The sequence below is a fragment of the Benincasa hispida genome, chromosome 9 (genome assembly GCF_027475165.1).
Source record: "Benincasa hispida cultivar pf3 chromosome 9, pf3_genome.v1.1, whole genome shotgun sequence".
NCBI lineage: Eukaryota > Viridiplantae > Streptophyta > Magnoliopsida > Cucurbitales > Cucurbitaceae > Benincasa > Benincasa hispida.
The window spans coordinates 82,710,860-82,729,931 of NC_143486.1; the positions used below are offsets into that span (position 1 = coordinate 82,710,860).

Consider the following 19,072-nt stretch of genomic DNA (forward strand, 5'->3'; position numbering starts at 1 on the left):
TCTTAAGTACCACTGATTCCTCTAATGAACAATAAGTCATAGTCCAACTATGACCAAACCCCTATTGGGAGAAGAGAGGGTATGGCGCCACATTGTTCAAGCCCCGAAGTTAGCCCTTAAAGGAGCAATTTATCTAATTACCTCGACATCAGGGAAGGAGTGAATTTCATCTTGTGTAGCTGTGTTCCTAACTCCCCAATCAGACGAATACCCAAAATGGTAGGCTTATTGAGTCGGCGATCTGGCCACTCTCACCCATATAAATCAAAGGATCACCTTTATAGACAAGAGTTCACAACTCACTCAGGATTCAAGTCATGTCACCTATGGTCATCCTGGTGAAATGTAAGTCTCTATTATTAACGGTGTTATATAACGAGATTAATACATTTCGTAGTCCGGTTCTATACAAACTCCTTCGTATAGAATACCGATGCTCATATGTCTCCACATGAATGATCAGGATCATGTCATTTTAGCACTTTACAACAATTGTAACATCTACAAAGCGGGTTATATTCATAATGTCACCAAGATAAGGTACCTAGCCTTATTCATCTACTACAAACCATTTAGGTTATCACTTAAATATGATCCACCTCTATGTCTCTACATACATGTTTAAGCTATAAAAGATAAGCTTGGATGTTAGTTTATTGGTTTGTGGGTTAATGCTACTAAATGTCGAATAAAACATCTCATATTTTATTAGATAAATAAAATGTTTGTACATTACAATTACAAACTATAGAACCCACAAGATTTAGGGCATCAATTCCAAAACGCTTAATTTTGGTGTTCCTATGATTTAGCTACCAAAAAGGAAGGTGCATCTTGTTGGTATAGGTAGTAACTTTCAATTCTTTTTAGTCTTTCTTAACCATACTTTCATGTCCTTAGGATCGCTCTTGGATGTGATCAGTTCATTCATGTACCCTTCTTGAACTCGGGTCGTTACATGTGTGTCATCCTTGCACAGGGGTCATGCTAATCTTCTCTATATCATTCCAATTTTATTTAATCATATTACTTATCTCTTTCATAGCATATAGTTTTATTATGAATCTCATTCACATTAAGTTTACTGTATAGGTTTAGTAGGAACCAATTTATATTATTTAATATTTGAATCTCAAATACTATTATCTCATATTATATAGTTTTAAATTTCAATCTAATTTAAATAAACTATATATTGTAATATATCTATATACATTATATTAAATTGTATCATATACACTAAATTCCCTTAAACAATAATTTGAACACTTCAAATTTACAACACCTCAATTCTTGTTTAATCCTGTTATGAGCTAGTAGAGGGACCTAATGGACCTACAGTTATAAGCTCCAATGATACGAGATTAATTAATTGAACTCTTTAATTAAATTATTCAACATTCATTAACTATGAGGTTTTCCACTATAAACCAATAGTTGCATTCTTATGAACTATAGAATATTTATTTCTCCATTTATGTTTAACCACTTTCTGTAAGTCAATCTTTCACAAGTTGTTCGTAACCACACCTGTGTCAAATTACCATTTTATCCCTATAGTTACTTCATGATCCTTAAGTACCACTGATCCTCTAATAAACAATCTGTTTATGGTCCAACCATAAACAAAATCCCTCTCAGGCCAGTGAGAAGGTGAAGCCTCATTGTTTAAGTCCTGGAATCAGCAGTTAAGGGAATAACCTATCTACTAACCATAAAGGAGGGAATGAGAGAATTTGGTCTTGTGAGGCTATGTTTCCAGCTCCCCATTTGGTATAATCCCCAAGATGGTAGGCTTATTGAGTCGGCAACTAAGGCCACTCTCACTCATACAAATTAAATAATGACCCTTGTGAGTAGGCATTCATAACTCATTCAGGATTTAGATTGAGTTACATGATAATCATTTGAAATATTAATCTCTTCAGTTAACGGTGTTATAACGAGAAACTATATATTTCGCGGTCCAGTCTTATGCAATCTCATTGCATAGGATACCTCCACTCGCATGTCTCCACATGAACGATTTGAATCAAATCATTTGTAACAATTACAAAGTGGGTCATATTCATAGTGTTATCAGATAAGACACTCAACCTTATCCATATACTATAGACCTTTTAGGACATTACTTGAACATGATTCACTCATATGTGTCAGCCACATACTGTTCAAGTTACATGAAAAATAATCTTAGATCTTAGTTTATTGAATTTGAGTTAGGTGATTAAATAAATAACAAATATTTATTAAAGATAAACTAACATTTTATTCATATAAAAAAATTTGTTTACAAATTTACCGACTACGGGATTAGGACATAAATTCCAACATTATAACCTTCCTCTAAAAAAAGTAAAATATTAGATTCTCATTCCCATAACCATTGTACCAGAAAAAATTGACTTCTGAATATAATAATTACTACAAATTAAAGTCGTGCCTGCAATAATGTCATAGTTCACTAAATCCAACAGACAGGGACTTCCATCCTCATAAACTAGCAAATAGGAGAGATCTACACACATGATTCACAAAAATGCACACCACACTCTCATATGTAAAAGTTATAAATATAAGAGAAAATTGGAGGAATATTATAACTTTTAAAAATAATTAGTGAGATATTATAGTTTTGAAAATAATTAGAGAAATATGGTAGTTTTGGAGATTTGTGTTTGTCGAGTGTTCAAAGCACGACCAAGATAATTTATATGTTATTTTTTTTAATTTATGTATGTCGAGTGTTCAAAACTCGACCAAGATAATTTGCATGTTATTTTTTTTTTAATTGATGTTTGTTGAGTATTCAAAACTTGATCAAGATATGGTCGAGTATTGAACACTCGACCCCTTTTTCTTTCTATTTTTTTAATGTTATTCTTTTATCTTCTCTAAACAAAGTACTCTACGCAAATTTACCATTCTATTTCTCAATAATAAGAAAAACAAATTACCATTGTATTTCTTAACAATAAGTAAAACTTACATCTTTAATTGTTAACTCTAAGAGACATCATAGAACATAATAAATTCTCAATCTTTTTTTCTTCCATATTACAACTATTGTTTATAATTGGAAAATAATAAAATGTAAATTAAAATATTCATTCAATACAACAATTTAATGTTTTTCATTCATTTAAAAATAATAATAATAAATCAATGTGTCCCACCTCGATTTTGAGCTGGTTGTTGTCATCGACTTTGAATTCTAGGTTGCTTTGGTTCCTCTTGTTGTTGCTTTGGTGGCTCGGTACCTCTGCAGGCGCTTCATAGTATAAATATTCATTATGCTCTCCACGGTCGTGCCCCATGTCCATGCATGTATGAAGATGATGGACCAGCCTCTAAATCGTAATATCCTGAACCAAATGTTGGCATCATCATCATCAGACTAGCATAACCAATTTGACTCTGCGTCTACATCATAGAAGGTAATTTTTTCACATTGTGGTCGACCTCATTAAACTCATCTTGTTCTACTCGAGCACGTCCCTTATGCCTAGGAACTGGTGGAGGAGCAATAGTTATATCTTATATATAATGTATCTCCTCCATGTAACTCTTATTATTACTGTCTGCAGTAATAACTTGGTTTGGATCATTTACAACATCACGAAGGCTACTAGTACTCGATCTTTATGAATTACAAAACAACTAGGCAATATTTAAAATAAATTTAGACTTAAAATAGTTAGACAATATTTAATTATGTACTAGATGACTCACAACTGCTCCTGAACGTGTAATGTAGCGCTTTGTAATATTATTATACCAATTCATGTAATCTTGAGTTGCATCTTATCAAATTGCCCTATTGGAACTTGCATTGCAATAAACCTTCTACGATAGTGTCATCGCACTACCAAATGTGCAACTTTTTAAGACAAATCTGCAGTTCTTAGGTCGATGTCATGCAGTAGGGGTTCGGTATTGCATTTTGATGGGAATCTTATTGGAAACCAAATTGTCTAATCACCCAGCCAGGAAGATGTCACTCATCAAAACATTAACATAGTAGATCTAGCAAATAAATATCAGAAAATATGGTAGATCTAGTAGTAACATGGTAGGTCTAGTACAATATAAATATCAAAACATTAACATGGTAGATCTAGTAGTAAATGAAAAGGAAACATATAAATTCAACAAAGGTCCTACTCTTTTTTCCTCAAAGTGACAACAATCCCTCTTTTTTGTTATTTATTATCCAAACAGCAATAAAAACTACAAAAAACATAGAATAATTATAATATGAGAATATGATCTATAGTTTTTTTTTTTTTTTTTTAATAACGATTTAGTTAGGTGAGAGTGTACCTCTTTTTTGGTTATTTGTTTGTCAAACAACAACAAAATCTCTTACAAGAATAGAATAATATGAGAATAGGGATAAATTTTTTAATTATTTTTTAAAAAATATAAATTTAGTAGAGTAACATAAACCTTACAACTTCAAAACCACATATTATGATTTATGTGATGAATAGGAAAGAAATCGGTGATTCGGTGGTTAGAAAGAGGAGAAGAGTGTACTAATAAAACGCTCGGGCGCGCGATTGCTTAGAAAAAGCTAGACAATTGTTTAGGTAAGACTATGTGATCGTTTAGGAAAAGCGTGTGTGTACACAGTTGTTTAGTAAACTTTGAGCCGTTGTGTATGCTCTCGTTTGCTAGGCGATGGGCAGTGTACTAATCGGGGAGCAAATATCTAATCACTTTGCAAAATGCAAACTATTTTCATTTTATCCTTCAGTTATGAAAACTAATTGCAACCTCCCACTATCTCATTCGATTACGGAGAAAAAACCGCCAACAATTATCTTATAATTATTAAATTAAAAAAAAAATAAATATAATTTTATTATATTTATAACCTATGGTTTAATATCACATCATATGCAACATATGAACCATAGTCCTTTTCTCCTCCACTAGATATAAATTATATTTATATCCTTTTCCTCCAATTAATATATCTCATACATCATGTCAACCATATCATCTATAATTGACCAGTTCAATTATATCATATATAATCGAACTCTCTCTTGTCATTCTGAACACTTCTAACTGACCCAAAAACTGATTCTCAACTTGAATCCATTGAGCTACCAAGGACACCTTATAGACCTATGGTTTGAAGCTCCAACGGTACGTGAATAGCTGACTAAACTCTTTAGCCACGAGATCCACCATTCGTTAACTACCAGGCATTCCACTAAAGACCGAAAGATGCACTCTTCTCACCACAGATATATTTCTGTGTCCATCTGATATAACCAATCAACAGTACAATAACCCTTCACAGAGCTTGTAAGTACAGCTGGGCCGATTTATCGTTTTCCCCCTGTAGTTTCATCTAACTCCTTAAGTACCACTGATCCCTTTAATGAACAATACAACATAGTCCTATTATGTGTGGACATCTCTCGGGCCATGAGAAGGTGTGTGGCGCCACATCGTTCAAGCCCCAGAATCAGCCCTTAAGGGAGCAATCTATCTACTTACCCCTACTTCAGGGAATGAGTGAATTCCATCTTGTGTAGCTGAGTTCCCAACTCCCAGATCAGACGAATCCCCAAAGTGTTAGGTTTGAGTCGGTGATCTGGCCACTCGCACCTATGCAAATCAAAGGACCGCCCTCAAAGGCAGGAGTTCTCAACTCACTCAGGATTGAGGTTATGTTACCTATGGTCATCCTAGTGAAGTGAAGTCTCTATCATGAACAACGTTATATAACGAGAATATAACACTTTGTGGTTCCGTATTATAAAAACTCCTTTGTATAGGACACCTTCGCTCGCATGTCTCCACATGAATTATCAGGATCAAACTATTTGTAGCAAGTCACAATACTTGCAACTATTCTACAAAGCGGGCTGTATCCGTAGCGTTACCAGGATAAGGTTTTTCTCCTATATTCATATGCTACAGACCATTTTGGTTATCACTTAAGACATGATCTACCTGTATGTCTCCACATACATGCTTAAGTTACAACGACAATTAGGAATCTTAGTTTATTGGTTTGTGGTAAAGCAATTAAAACAGCCAATGTTTCATAGACAATAATGAAGAAAATATCATATATTATTACATCACAAGAATTTGTTCAATACAGTATTTACAAACTACAGGACCCAATGAGAGTTTAGGGCATCAACCCCAACAATTACAAGAACGATTACAATAATCAAAAGAAACATTGTCAAAATGTTTGACAAGTGCAATAGTGGCATCCATCGCATTCTTTCTTTCAGAGAGATCAACGTCCAGAACATTAAAGCCTGAATGCTATTTGTTGAGTCTGACTCCACTAGGAGATGTTGACACACCTCCCTTTTCAATTGAGCCCAACCCGAATAACTTCCCCTTTCAAAGCCTTGATAGACCACCCCTATCTAATATTTTGAACCCAATGCAGATAAGAGAGTTCTGGGAGTCACGAACTACCCATCCCAACCTATCCAACTTTGTGACACTGTACCAAGAGGCATCACGTTGAGCTTCCAACAACAACTTGGAGGGAGACCATCTATACAAATTGAATACTCAAATATTCTATTTAACACCGTAACATTATAGTATGAAAACACATTTAAAATTAGTTTGGAGCTGTTTGGGGCGTAAAGTTGAGATAGGATGTCTAGAGTTCTTATGTTTGTATTTAGGGTGCAGAGTTATTTGGTCTGGGTTCATATGCCTGTGTTTGGGATGCAGAGTTCATATATTTGGGTATCTGATATAGTTTTTTAAAACATTTTTATTCAACAATATGTTTTTATGATTATTATTTTTGTTTTGAAACTTTTTTATTCAATAATTGTACCCATGTTTGTTTGAATAAAATATGGATTGCAATTTTTCTCTTAATTTTTAAAATTTTTCTTTTTTTCTTTCTTTCTTTTATGGGCAATGAACGATAATTAACCCATTACATTTCTTGTAGAAATATGTTTAAATAAAATGAGAAACCAAAGCAAAAAAACTTTTGATTCTAGCCAATTTTTCTCCACGAATTTTATTATCATCTTCTTCTTCTTCTTCTTTTTTTCTTCTTATTGTTGCTCTATATTTTTACTATGTCATGATTAAATTTCTCCATCATCGTAACAGCCAATGGAATGTCACCACATTTCTTTAACAATTTTACTTTCATTTTCTCTAAATTTGGAGGGGATCATCAGAGAACAAATCTCTAATTTTCACTAACTTTTGCTAGAAAATGTTTCAGGATCTTTTTTTCATTTTATGGTTTTTTTTGTTATATATTACATATTTTTTGTCAAAATATTTTTAACACTCATTTAATATGTGAATTCCAACAAAAATATTTTTTTTACAAATTTTTACCTATAAATATTGCACTTAATGTAGACAAAATAATATTTTTTATATAATCAACAACTCTACTACATACTTTAATAGTCATCAGTCTTATAATAGTCGGAAGTGGTCGTTGAAGTTGATTATCGCATATGATTTTTGCTGGAGTTTGTAGTTGTCAGTGGTTGTCGGAGGCTGAAGTTGGTTGTATGAAGGTGTATTGGAGTTGGTTATTGAAGTTCATCATTGAAGGTGATTTTCGAATCTCGGAGTTGGTTGAGCGAAAGTGGTTGTCAAAGTTGATCATCAAAGATGATTTTCGCTAGAGATTGTAGTCAAAGGTGACTGTCGGAGCCTAAAGTTAGTCATATAAAATTGGTATTAGAGTTGATTTTCGGAGTTTTCCGTTGAAAGTGGTTGTCAAAGCCACGGGTTGGTCGTCAGAGTTGCTCGATCAAAGTTGATCATCAAAGGTGATTTTCATCGAAGTTTGTAGTCGAAGTTGTTCATTGGAGTTTGTTGTCGGAGTCAATTGGTCATCAAAGTTGGTAATGCAAAGGTGGTCGTTGGAGTTGGGTCACTAGAGGTGGTTGTCGGAAGCCAAAATTGGTCGTCGGAGTTGGTCATGTGAAGGTTGTCAGAGCTCGAAGTTGGTCACTGAAGTTGTCATCAGAGGTGGTTGTCGAAGTTCGAAGTTGGTCGCCTGAGTTGTCATCAGAGGTGGTTGTTGGAGCCTAGAGTTAGTTCTCGGAATGTAACAGTGGTCAATGGGTAGAGCCATTGAAAACATGGGAAGAATGGAGAGTTGGGGTGAGTTGGTAAAATATACTGACTCAACTCCACCAATATTTAAAGTTGATGGGCCAAACAATGAGTTGGTATATTATATCAACTCAACTCATATTGGTGAGCCAAACACCCCATTTGTATTGTATAACATAATTTAACCCAAAAAGAAAAGTTTAGAGAAAATTACAAATATAACAATTAAGCTCAAAGTATTTGCATATATAGTATAATAAAAAAATGATAATATTGCTAATAGAAATCTATCAACAATAGAATTTATCACTTATAAGACTCTACAATTATATAGTCCCAAATTGAAGTATACACCACTTAGTGTATTACCGAAAGAATATTTATTATAAAAAGACTATATATCATCTTAGTAACTAATTTGGGCCTGGGCTTAAATTTAGAGAGTGGACTTTTGGAAGGGTGTAGCCCACCTCGGGATGAGGCGACACGGGATCGACGAAAAGCGGAGGGGGAATCACTTTCTATCTTAGCCGCAACCCCGGAAACATCTAGTTGGCTCCAATGAGAGATGGCCACGTGTAGAGGCAAAGGATCTAGTGCATTGGGTGACCGTCAACGGAGACTCCAAAAGGACAAGACAGAGGGATAGCGCTGCACCGTGGGTTTGCCAGTTAAGAGATCCAACGGCTGGGTGCGTCTGGCGGCACCGATCCACAAATTTCACCCTTTCAGCCACAAAACCAACCAATAATAACTGATCACGTGTCGGTATTCGCGCACCCAACTGACAGCTACGAGATCCACCGGATAACCTGGAATCGCCGGTCGCCAACCAAATACATACAAGTTAGTTCCCTCTTTTTTCTCCCTTTCACATTCATTTTCTTCGCTCCAAAAGAAAGGCCTCTTCAAAGATTCTGCTTTGTCTTCCTCACATTTTCTCCTCTTTAGGGTTTCCTTTCTCTGCTATTGTTCCCCACCACCACCAACACAAACCGCTAAAGCTTCTCCATTACGCTCCTTCTCGTGAGAATTCTCCTATTCTTTTTTACGGATTCTTCTGCTGTTTTATTTCTCTCGCTCTTTCTTTTTTTCTTTCCTCGCATATCTATGAGACTTCTGGTCCGTTTTGATAACTTATTCCACTTGGTTTGCTTTGTGACTTCATAAAGCTTCTATCGATTTGAGTAATACATATATATACACATTTATATATATATATATATATATATATATATATATATATGTATAAAGCACTTTATTCGACAACTTTTGGAGGATTCTGATTTCGTCGAGCGGTTTTGCCGGGTTGTGGTTCTTCCGCAAGATTTTAATATTTGCTTCAGTAGATCCGATATTTCCCATCAAACGCAACGGAAGGTTGCCAGATTTTGCGGATGTTCACTGGGTTTCTTCTCTGTATTTCATAGTTCGATCGGCAGTTTGATCTGGGTGTCCTTTTGTTGCTCATTTCAAGTTATTGTGTATTGGAGTTTTGGATTGAAGGCTGCGACTTCCTTGTAATTGGGTAAAGTTCAGGTGGTTTTTTTCTTCGACTTATTGGTTGATCTGTGCCCCAACCCTGGCCGACACTGTTGGAACTTGCAATTATTAAGAACTTCTGATAGGTCAGCAGAGGCTACTTTCCGAGCTTTAAATTTGGAAATTTGACGTCTAGGAATTGATTCGTGTCCCGAGGGCGTTGTTTGTAGTTCTTCTGAGATAAGGATCAAAATCGAATTTATAGAATAATTTATGTCTTGGACAGAAATATGGCTACGGGTATAGATTTTTCACCTCCCTTCACTCTACTGGAAGGTGGCGGATACAATAAGGAAAATGTATCAGCCACAGATGACGAAAGTTCTGATAACTTTAATAGTTTGAAACAGATGAGCAGTGGGAAACCTCCCAGACACCTCTCAGTAATGCGACATAGTGTGAGCTCCATAAAGCTCCTTGGCCAAACTGATTTAGTGAGTTTAACTATTTTTACATCTTCTCTTTTCTGGAGATACAGATGCAATTCATAGCTTCTTTTTTTTTTTTTTTAATATTATCTGTATAATGTCCTTCCAATTTCATGGGATGGTTTGATGGTTGCCTTGTGCATTCAGATATAGTATACATAAGTCTGGCTCAATGACTTTATGGGCATTAAGCTTTGTTGCTTCCTTTTTCTTTTAATATAAGTAGCATGCAGGTATTAGGAATTTGCAACATCGACACATTGCTTTCAGGACAGCTTAAAGTCGGTGAAAGACTTTTGTAATCCATCAGACTTCTATTTTATTACTTCATTGTCATTGATACTCTACGAATGGAAAATAGCAATATTGTATTACCTGCTTTTAGTTGCAATTATCATAGGAGGGGGGAGGTTGGGGTGTCCAAGCTTGTTTTTCAGAAATATTTATACTTTGTAGTTCTTGTTCTATTGTCGTTGGTACCTTTACTGGTTCCTGTAGGCTGTATCTATTTTTAATTTATAGTTTAATTATATTTATTTTTGTTGTAAAATTTGGGAAAGCTATGAAACATCTACTTACCTGCCTATAAACTCTCCAGAGCTTGGATGCTGAAACTCTTGGGAATAAGTCACCTGATGGAAAAGCAGGATACTTACCTGTCTTTAGATCGGGTAGCTGTTCAGAAAGGGGACCTAAACAGTACATGGAAGACGAGCACATATGCATAGATGATCTTGTTGAACATATCCATGCTTGTGCAGATTTCACTTCTCCTGGAGCTTTCTATGGTGTGAGTATCACTTTTCACCTGGATGACATTTTGACCTGTACGTAGTAACATTGTAGGGGTAATATCCTTTAATGGTTAATGGACAACCAGTGCTGATGCTGATTATTCAACTCCCCACAACTGTAGACCCATATGATTATTTAGAAAGATTTAAATGTTGGTTTCCTGTTATTCTGTTAGTATCAGTGCACATCTAAATTGACCTGCTTGAGAAGAAAAATGGTTAAAATACGTGGCTGAATGAAGAATTTAAAAAGTTTGCATTGGTTCCACAGGACAGATAGGGGCAGGCACACATAATTGTGGTACTGTTTGCTGGGGCTGGCCTGAGTTGGCAAATTGTTTTTTTTTTTTCCCCTCCTCAATGTCACATGCTCAATGCATCAGAATAATAGTCTCTCTCAAGTGACATTTAGTTACCAATAAACCACCACATTTTTCCTGGTTTTGTAATGCTACATTCGCCTTTGTTATGTCAACCACCATATTTTCCTCCTCTTGGATGTTCTCTTTTAACGTTGAATTTGGTGGAATTAATGTGTTGCAGGTATTTGATGGCCATGGGGGTACAGATGCTGCTGCTTTTGTCAGAAAGAACATCCTCAGATTCATAGTCGAGGACTCCTGTTTTCCAATTAGTGTGGAGAAGGCAATTAAGAGTGCTTTTTTGAAAGCTGATTATGCATTTGCTGATGCTAGTTCTCTGGATATCTCCTCTGGCACAACTGCTCTAACTGCTTTCATTTTTGGAAGGTAGATACCTCAAATTATTTTGGAGTTATATGTGTTTGTTTCTGTGTGTATAACAAAGTTCTTCGTAAAGTTTTCTTGGATGCAAAATTATAGCATTAAATTACATATATTATGTGTTTTGAGGATACTACTAGTGGGAAGTATTTGAAGGGTTATATTTCAGGATTTCTCTTTTCCCGTGGGGTTAAAAAAAAAATGGTGATTTTAGTGTCCCCACGTCTCCATGCATCTATAATTGTTGAAAAATTGTATGCATGTATAACTTTTAACAAGCGGCAGTGTGCTGGATTTCTGTTAGCAAGCAGGAGCATTTATTTGCTGTTACCACTTGTTTGGATTAGCCTACTTGATTTTTCGTCAGTGAACCTAATGTTAGCACGTGATCATCATTGGGAAGTTGACCAATTCAGAATTCTTCAGCTATATTTGCTGCTGCTGAATGAAATGTGCATAATTTTACAATACAACATTATTGTTGGGGTCCTTTTTTTTCTCTAGGGTAAAAAAGATGGACTGAGTTGGCAGCTTTTATAGGAGTAATGATGTGTGACGGTTTGAGGAAAATTATTGATGATGTGAGATTCTTACTCTGCTTCAGTTTAGAGAGCAAACAGCTGTAATAATTGTATGAGACAGTAGGAAAGAACAGAATAGAATGAGGAAATTGTAAGGAAAAGAAATATAAGAATGAAAGGTAGAAGGGGTTATTAGAGGAAGAAATTGGATAAGTGAAGATACGTGGGACGAGAAATCAAATCATCCATTGTTAAATATACATTTTTAAGTTTTTCTTTTGCTCAAGCCAAATCAAATCACAGCAGGAAAGTCAACCCAAGTGGTATTATATGAAAATTATGGCGTGATAGGTTTCAAAGATTCCTGGATTAAAGATGTTACATGATTATTTTGTGTCCTCTGATTGGGACTAACATTCATTGTTCAAACACTGAATGCTATCCGTCCAGGATCCGTTTTAAAAGTCAAAAGTGTCTGACATAATTTTACATTTTCAGCGTGTTGTATTCAGAATCATTGTCCAATCATTTCTGACGTCTAATTTCTCTCGTGACAGAACAATGATTATCGCGAATGCTGGGGATTGTCGAGCTGTTCTGGGGAGGAGGGGGAAGGCTATTGAGGTGTCAAAGGACCATAAGCCCAACTGTGCGTCTGAAAAGCTCAGAATTGAGAAGCTGGGTGGGGTGATTTATGATGGGTACCTCAATGGCCAGTTATCTGTTGCACGTGCAATAGGAGATTGGCACATGAAAGGTGCTAAGGGTTCTGCCTGCCCGCTGAGTGCCGAGCCAGAGCTGCAGGAACTGAGTTTGACGGAGGAGGATGAATTTCTAATAATGGGATGCGATGGGCTTTGGGATGTGATGAGCAGTCAGTGTGCTGTTACAATGGCAAGGAAAGAGCTGATGCTACATAATGATCCTGAAAGGTGTTCAAGAGAGCTGGTAAGGGAGGCGCTAAAGCGCAATACATGCGATAATTTAACCGTTATCGTGGTCTGTTTTTCAGCTGATCCACCACCTCGGATAGAAATCCCTCCAACTCGAGTAAGGAGAAGCATATCATTAGAAGGGCTGAATTTGTTGAAAGGTGTACTGGACTGCAATTCTTGATTTTAAACGGGAGAGATGCGAGAGTTGGTGTATATAATAACATTGGTTACGCAGACTGGGCTACGGTTTCTCCACCCGAGCTGCCGATGCCCCTTATCTATTTGGCATTGGATGCTTTAACGAGGAAAATAAAAGAGTCATGTCGGATTCGAATTTTTTATTTTTATTTTTATTTTTATTTTAATCTTTATTATTGTTCTTTTATTTCCTTTTGGTATAATGTGCTTCCAAATTCCGTGCGTGTACAGATTAATGTTGTACCAGTTGGGAACCCAAAAATTCATTTGTTTCCTAATCTCCTCTTTTCTATGAAGTTAGTGAGAATTTTCGGAGCCATTAACTGGTGCAACCAGAATTGTCTTCCGACTATCTTTATTCAGCAATGAAGAATGGTTTTACCCCCAATTTGCAGGGGCTATTTTTGTTCATTTCTGGTTTCCCTTCTTGTGTTTAACTTCTAATTTTTTGGGCTGAAACTGATATTCGACCCAAAGGCACATTGTAAAGATTATCGTATTTTCTCGCCTAAAACCAATTGACAGAAGGAACAAGTCAACATGCAACGATGTGCCGTGAGACACAATTATAAGATAATTTTGAAAAGGTAAATGCACGTATTAATCGCATATTACTGCTGTGCTGCTAATATTACGTTAACGATGAATAATAATAAAATCATAACAAAGCAAATTTATTGATATTAATGCCAAAACATTTTCATCTCTTGCAAAAGATAGAAATTCTCTTTAGGAACCGAAAATATAACCTCAATAACTACAGCGCCAGCAACAAGTGACTTGAGCACACACCAGACTTGTGCTATATCAAAATTTACAGCACGCCGATTGCTTTGGACACATTAGCTTGGTTGTTATATGGATATATACACCCTTCATAAGTTAAAAGCATTATTTTCCCAGGGAACCATAAAGACAAGATTACGATGTCATGCCAAAGGGCTGCATATCGCATGACAATTTCAACGAAGCTTGAAAATTTGATGCCACTATAAGTAACAAGTGAAAATTTGACAGTTACATGGCCATTCCAAGTATCTAGCTTAAGAGTTATGAGCAAAGGGCACTCAGAACACTAACTCGCCAAATCATCTATTTTCACCTAATGTTTCAGCAGAAAATCCCATCAACAATAGACAAATGGCTGGCATGTGAATTACCAGGTTACTAATATCACAACCTTATTATAAATGGTTAGTTCTAGTTTTGGATCATTTAGCTTAATGCATGTTCAGAGTCTGGCTGACTCCTTGGAGAGAAGTCCCATTGATGAAGCCTACCCGAGTTCCTAAGCTTTACTACAAGAACATCAATATCAGGCTTTTAAGTCCGCATAACCCCATCCTCTGAGCCTTCTATCAAAATTATAAATTGAAGGTGCAATCAAACTTTTACTGTTATACAAGAAAATAAGAGCGTAAGCACATAACTCCTGATTTGAAACAAACTAACTGTTGCATGGTTTATGGCTTCTCTTCCCATCCTATCTTTTCATAGTTCTCCATCTGCTTCGTCGTCCTCATCATTCAGATGAACACTGCTGCACACAAACAAGGTGGCAACTATTTATTACGTATTGAAACTACAAGATTTCACAAACCTGCCAAAATGGTCCAGTGACGAAAAGGGAAAGGCAATCTAAATCAGTGGCTATGGTTTTGGTCGATTACTGCTATATAAAGTAGTTTAGGTTTGGTATCATCATTTTAGATGTTCTACAAATTAACAAGTTCTGCCTTGTACATCCACCGATACTTTTTTTCAAATCAATAATTGAAAGAGGAGCAAACCAGTCTTGTTTAGTTATCCCTCATTCCCAGAAACCAAGTGAAGTCTTAAAAACTAAAAAAATGTATTTTTCTGAGATTTGACTAAGAATTCAAATGTTTCTTGAAGAAATATGAAAACTATAGTATGGAAATTACGAGTAAAACAACATAAATTTTAAAAACAAAAAACTAAAAATGAGATTGTTATCAAACAGACCTTAGAAAATTGTTTTGAAGGTGCAATTAAGCAATATAATAATTGCAGTAAATATTAACTTATACCCCTAAACTTTAAAGGTTGTGTCAATCCAAACCTTGAACTAATAATTGTATCATTTTAAACACTGAACTTTCGTAAGCGTATTAATTTATACTTGCCTCCAAATTACATTTGACCATTATCGTGTGAAGCTTATAGTTTGAGTCAATTAAACTCCAAATTTTCAACGACCTCAACTATATCCTTGAGTTCTAAACTCCAAATTTTAATGAGTCAATCAATTTAGACCCTTCATTAATTCTCAAGTGTGTGTAGACTTCTTCAAATGTCGGTTTTATAAAATAGAAGATAAGAGTAAATGCATGGACGATTTCCAAAAGAAGTATAAATCGATTAATTTATGAAAGTTTCAAGGTTTAATTGAAACAATTATAAGTTTCACATGAGATTTTTCCAAACAAAACGTAATGGAGGGGGTAAATTGATACACTTACAAAAATTTGGGTTTAAATTGATACAATTATTAGTTCAAGATTTAAATTGATACCATCTTTAAAGTTTAGGGTATAAATTGATGTTTACCCTAATAATTAAAATTATAATCAGTACGGAACAAACATTTTTATCACAAGATCAACTTAATAGTCAGATTAACATTTGAAATTGATATAAAAGCACTTTTCAGAGGCTTGCAAACAGCATAATAAAAATTACCTCGCCTTGCTGCAATGCCTGCTCAAATCATGGCATAGGACTTTGCTAACATCACCTGCCCTGACAGATCCTTTCTTAATCAACTCTGCTAACTGCAAGTTCATCAATATCAAGAAATTGATTAGATCCGCTTGGAAAGAAAACAGAGAGAGAGAGATTATTCATTTATGAGGCAAAGCATATCAACTTACATCATCTTCTGTTTCCTCTAATAATCTGTTTCGTCAATAAACAACATCAGATAGGAAAAATCATAAATCTACATGAATCAGCTGGAATATTATGATCGCTGAATTATCCACACAAGATTAGTCTCACCTCCCACAATAAGTTGATATATCTTTAGAATAAGCCCGAGCTTCTTGTTTATCTGTAACAACGCAATTAAATGTTGGCATTAAAACAAACAAACAAAGATAATTTCAAATGCAATCGTAGCAAGCTATAAACATCAGTCATTCACAAGGAAGTGAATTTAAATAAATTCAGTCCAGGCCACTTGTGATTCTTGTTACCAGCTTCTTTTTCTTCACTACATTACATATCAAGTGCACGACAGTTAGCTGTCAAACATTCAGTAACTTAAGTAAGAGTTTCAAGTGACAATTTCAATAGCAAACAATAAAATAACAAAAAGAAGAAGAAGAAGAAGAAGAGGTAAAAAAAAATAAAAACAACAAAAGAAACATAGGTTTTGTTGAGTAGGAACTCATTGAAAGACAGACACTTAAATTCGTCACATACTTGTCAAGTTGTCCCAGTTGTCCACCTTGATCCACTGTTGTCCAGTTGAATCTGTCTGCACCAAGAACAGATAAAACAATCATCACACACATACGCCCCCAGACTGTCAGAAATGAACCATTCTTCTAGATTCCGATCCAACTTAGATCAGATGAATAATTTAAAAGAGATGTACCTTCTCAATAGTGTAATCTTGCATCTTTTCACAAAGCCCATCCAGGAGTTCCACAACTCTTAGCTCACTGACCCTGCAGAAATTTAAGTTTACAATTTACAATTATGTTGTTCATTGATTATTTAAAAGCAACCCAATAACAAAAACACGATTAATTGGGAAAATGTAACTGAGAATAATCAAATTTAGTAATCTTACCACGTAAATTGTTCCTAACTACTTACCGCATTAAAATCATCAATTGAACTGTATGTCTGTATCTCAACAATAAAGTAAGATTTCGATATAATTAAAGCAAATAAAATCAGAATTACTATTGACTCTTTATCCGGTAACTACAGTGAACAAAAAAAATTTGCTTCATGTGGTAGCAAAAATCTCTGTTCTGCGTTATTAATATCAAATATTTATTATTGCTTGATTATTTGGAATTTTAACAATACAGATTTCACCTTCTTCAGTTTCAACTGAGCTTTCAAAAGTCAAACTTATTTCATTAAGTTCATAAATTTCAAACATCCTGGATCTTTACAACCCTTTCTAGTTTCTACAAGCTACTTTTTTCATTTTTTGAGGAAACTCTACAAGCCACTTGTCAACCCATATGTAGTAAGTTCCGATATTGGCCCAACATAAATTCCTACTGAACTATTTCAACAGTTCGTCTATCTATTAGCACCACTGCGTGTTGTAAACATAATGATAAGAATGTTCTAAACATGCCAAGGAAAAAAGGACATCCTGAAAATCGGGAGGTTGATGTTTTACCTGTAATCAATCACCTTCCCCTTACGCTGACCTTTAGAATCCAACCGATGTCTCATATCTAAATGATTCCTCGGTTTTTCCTAGTTAAATACGTAATTACTGTTTGGTTATTGAAGCCACTATTACACTTGGACACTACGTAAAACTTACTACAATATGAACTCACGTCAAACAGAAATAAGAATGGGGGGCGGGGGGATGAAATTTTCTATAGAAAGGTACATGTACATCGCCTTACATTGGAAAGTCCATGTTCTATCTCCTCCTGCGAACAATAAATACAGAAGTCAGGTCCTCTTTTGCATATCAATTAGTTAGCATCAACGATGCTAATTACGATTCGGCATCAGTAAGAGAAATTACTTAAATATCAAATAAGAAGATGCAGTTATCCACTAAAGAAAAGATACACATACAACTAAGTGGAAACCAAACTTTAAGACAATGCAACAGAGAAGGGTGACTAGAAAGTTAAAGGCACTCTAAAAACGGTAATTGACAGTGATCGGATTAAGGCAAGCACCACAAAAAATAAGCAGAATGAGGAAAGATTTGAAGATTTGAAGACCAAATGAAGAAAATCAACAAAAAGAATTCAAAGGGGGAGGGATAATTGTTAAGAACGAGAAATTACGGCAACAGCATTGCAAGCGGCGCATTTGTCATCAATGCAACTGACGACGCCGGAGTAGATCACTAATAACAATAGAACCCACGCGTTGGATTTCATCGTCATTTGCGCTTCGTCAAATCCGAGTCCTGAATTTCACCTCTTCAAACGCCTTCAGTGCTTCTTCGTTTGCAAATCTGAAAATTGAAATGTCAACAAAACGAAGCGGAGAAAATGGCGGTCTCCTTGACGAATGAATGGGCCTGGCTCAACAACTGTAGGCCCAAAGTATTTCCCCAGTCCATATTTTCTGAAGCAAAAATAATAATAATAATAATAATAAAAAATAAATAAGGTTAAATTATTTATGTTATACTGAATATACTTTGGTATAAATTTCAATTATATTTCTACATTTTTAAGGGGCATTTGTTTTTTCTGAGATTGTAGATAATCGATACTTAAAATTATAGATGTTCGAAATTATAGATATATGATATCCTTAGATATGTTTAACTGTGTTTTTTTTTTTTGTAAGATTCTACTCGAAAATGTCTTAAATTACATAATATTCCAAAAATAGTCTTATGACTATTCATTAAATTACATAAAGGTTTAATCAATTAGTATTTATTAGTTTTATATAAAATTGATTAATTGAATTAATTTTATAAAACTAATAAACAAATAAATTAGTTTATTTGTTAAATTAAATTGATTTTAGAATTTTTTTTTTTTTTTTTGTTAATTTAAATAAAGAGGGTTGAAAGTAGAGTTTTCCAAAATGTTGGAAAATCCCACTTTAGGTGCCAAGTAC

General features: G+C 34.9%; 2 protein-coding genes and 1 pseudogene across 5 annotated transcripts; 1 reads left to right on the plus strand and 2 right to left on the minus strand.

Annotated features, from left to right (window-relative positions):
- Window positions 1–933: 933 nt before the first annotated feature.
- On the minus strand, window positions 934–1,044 carry LOC120087446 (U6 spliceosomal RNA; annotated as a pseudogene).
- A 7,974-nt stretch (window positions 1,045–9,018) lies between these two features.
- LOC120086133 (putative protein phosphatase 2C 27) lies at window positions 9,019–13,574 on the plus strand. Its single transcript, XM_039042597.2, has 4 exons — window positions 9,019–10,070; window positions 10,663–10,854; window positions 11,402–11,607; window positions 12,680–13,574. Exons 1-4 carry the CDS (start codon window positions 9,867–9,869, stop codon window positions 13,236–13,238), a joined length of 1,161 nt encoding a protein of 386 aa, XP_038898525.1. The 5' UTR covers window positions 9,019–9,866; the 3' UTR covers window positions 13,239–13,574.
- An 814-nt stretch (window positions 13,575–14,388) lies between these two features.
- On the minus strand, window positions 14,389–18,477 carry LOC120085172 (TLR4 regulator/MIR-interacting MSAP protein). Of its 4 annotated transcripts, none has more exons than XM_039041060.2 (10): window positions 18,280–18,477; window positions 17,884–17,910; window positions 17,646–17,725; window positions 16,878–16,950; window positions 16,703–16,757; window positions 16,277–16,328; window positions 16,150–16,174; window positions 15,959–16,050; window positions 14,708–14,792; window positions 14,389–14,610 (listed from the first exon to the last, which is right to left on the minus strand). In XM_039041060.2, exons 1-9 carry the CDS (start codon window positions 18,379–18,381, stop codon window positions 14,747–14,749), a joined length of 552 nt encoding a protein of 183 aa, XP_038896988.1. In that variant the 5' UTR covers window positions 18,382–18,477; the 3' UTR covers window positions 14,389–14,610; window positions 14,708–14,746. The 4 variants fall into 4 exon arrangements, with proteins under 4 accessions (XP_038896988.1, XP_038896986.1, XP_038896987.1 ...); XM_039041058.2 differs by having other exon boundaries at window positions 14,708–14,795; XM_039041059.2 differs by having other exon boundaries at window positions 14,389–14,792.
- Between the last annotated feature and the right edge of the window lie 595 nt (window positions 18,478–19,072).

Coding starts and splice junctions, on each gene's coding strand:
- LOC120085172 (XM_039041058.2), bottom strand. CDS start 18,381: ATGACGATGAAATCCAACGCGTGGGTTCTATTGTTATTAGTGATCTAC. Junction 17,726..17,883: donor TAGAACATGGACTTTCCAAT/GTAAGGCGATGT, acceptor GTATTTAACTAG/GAAAAACCGAGGAATCATTT. Junction 16,175..16,276: donor ATATCAACTTATTGTGGGAG/GTGAGACTAATC, acceptor TTGACGAAACAG/ATTATTAGAGGAAACAGAAG.
- LOC120086133 (XM_039042597.2), top strand. CDS start 9,867: ATGGCTACGGGTATAGATTTTTCACCTCCCTTCACTCTACTGGAAGGT. Junction 10,855..11,401: donor CTCCTGGAGCTTTCTATGGT/GTGAGTATCACT, acceptor AATGTGTTGCAG/GTATTTGATGGCCATGGGGG. Junction 11,608..12,679: donor ACTGCTTTCATTTTTGGAAG/GTAGATACCTCA, acceptor CTCTCGTGACAG/AACAATGATTATCGCGAATG.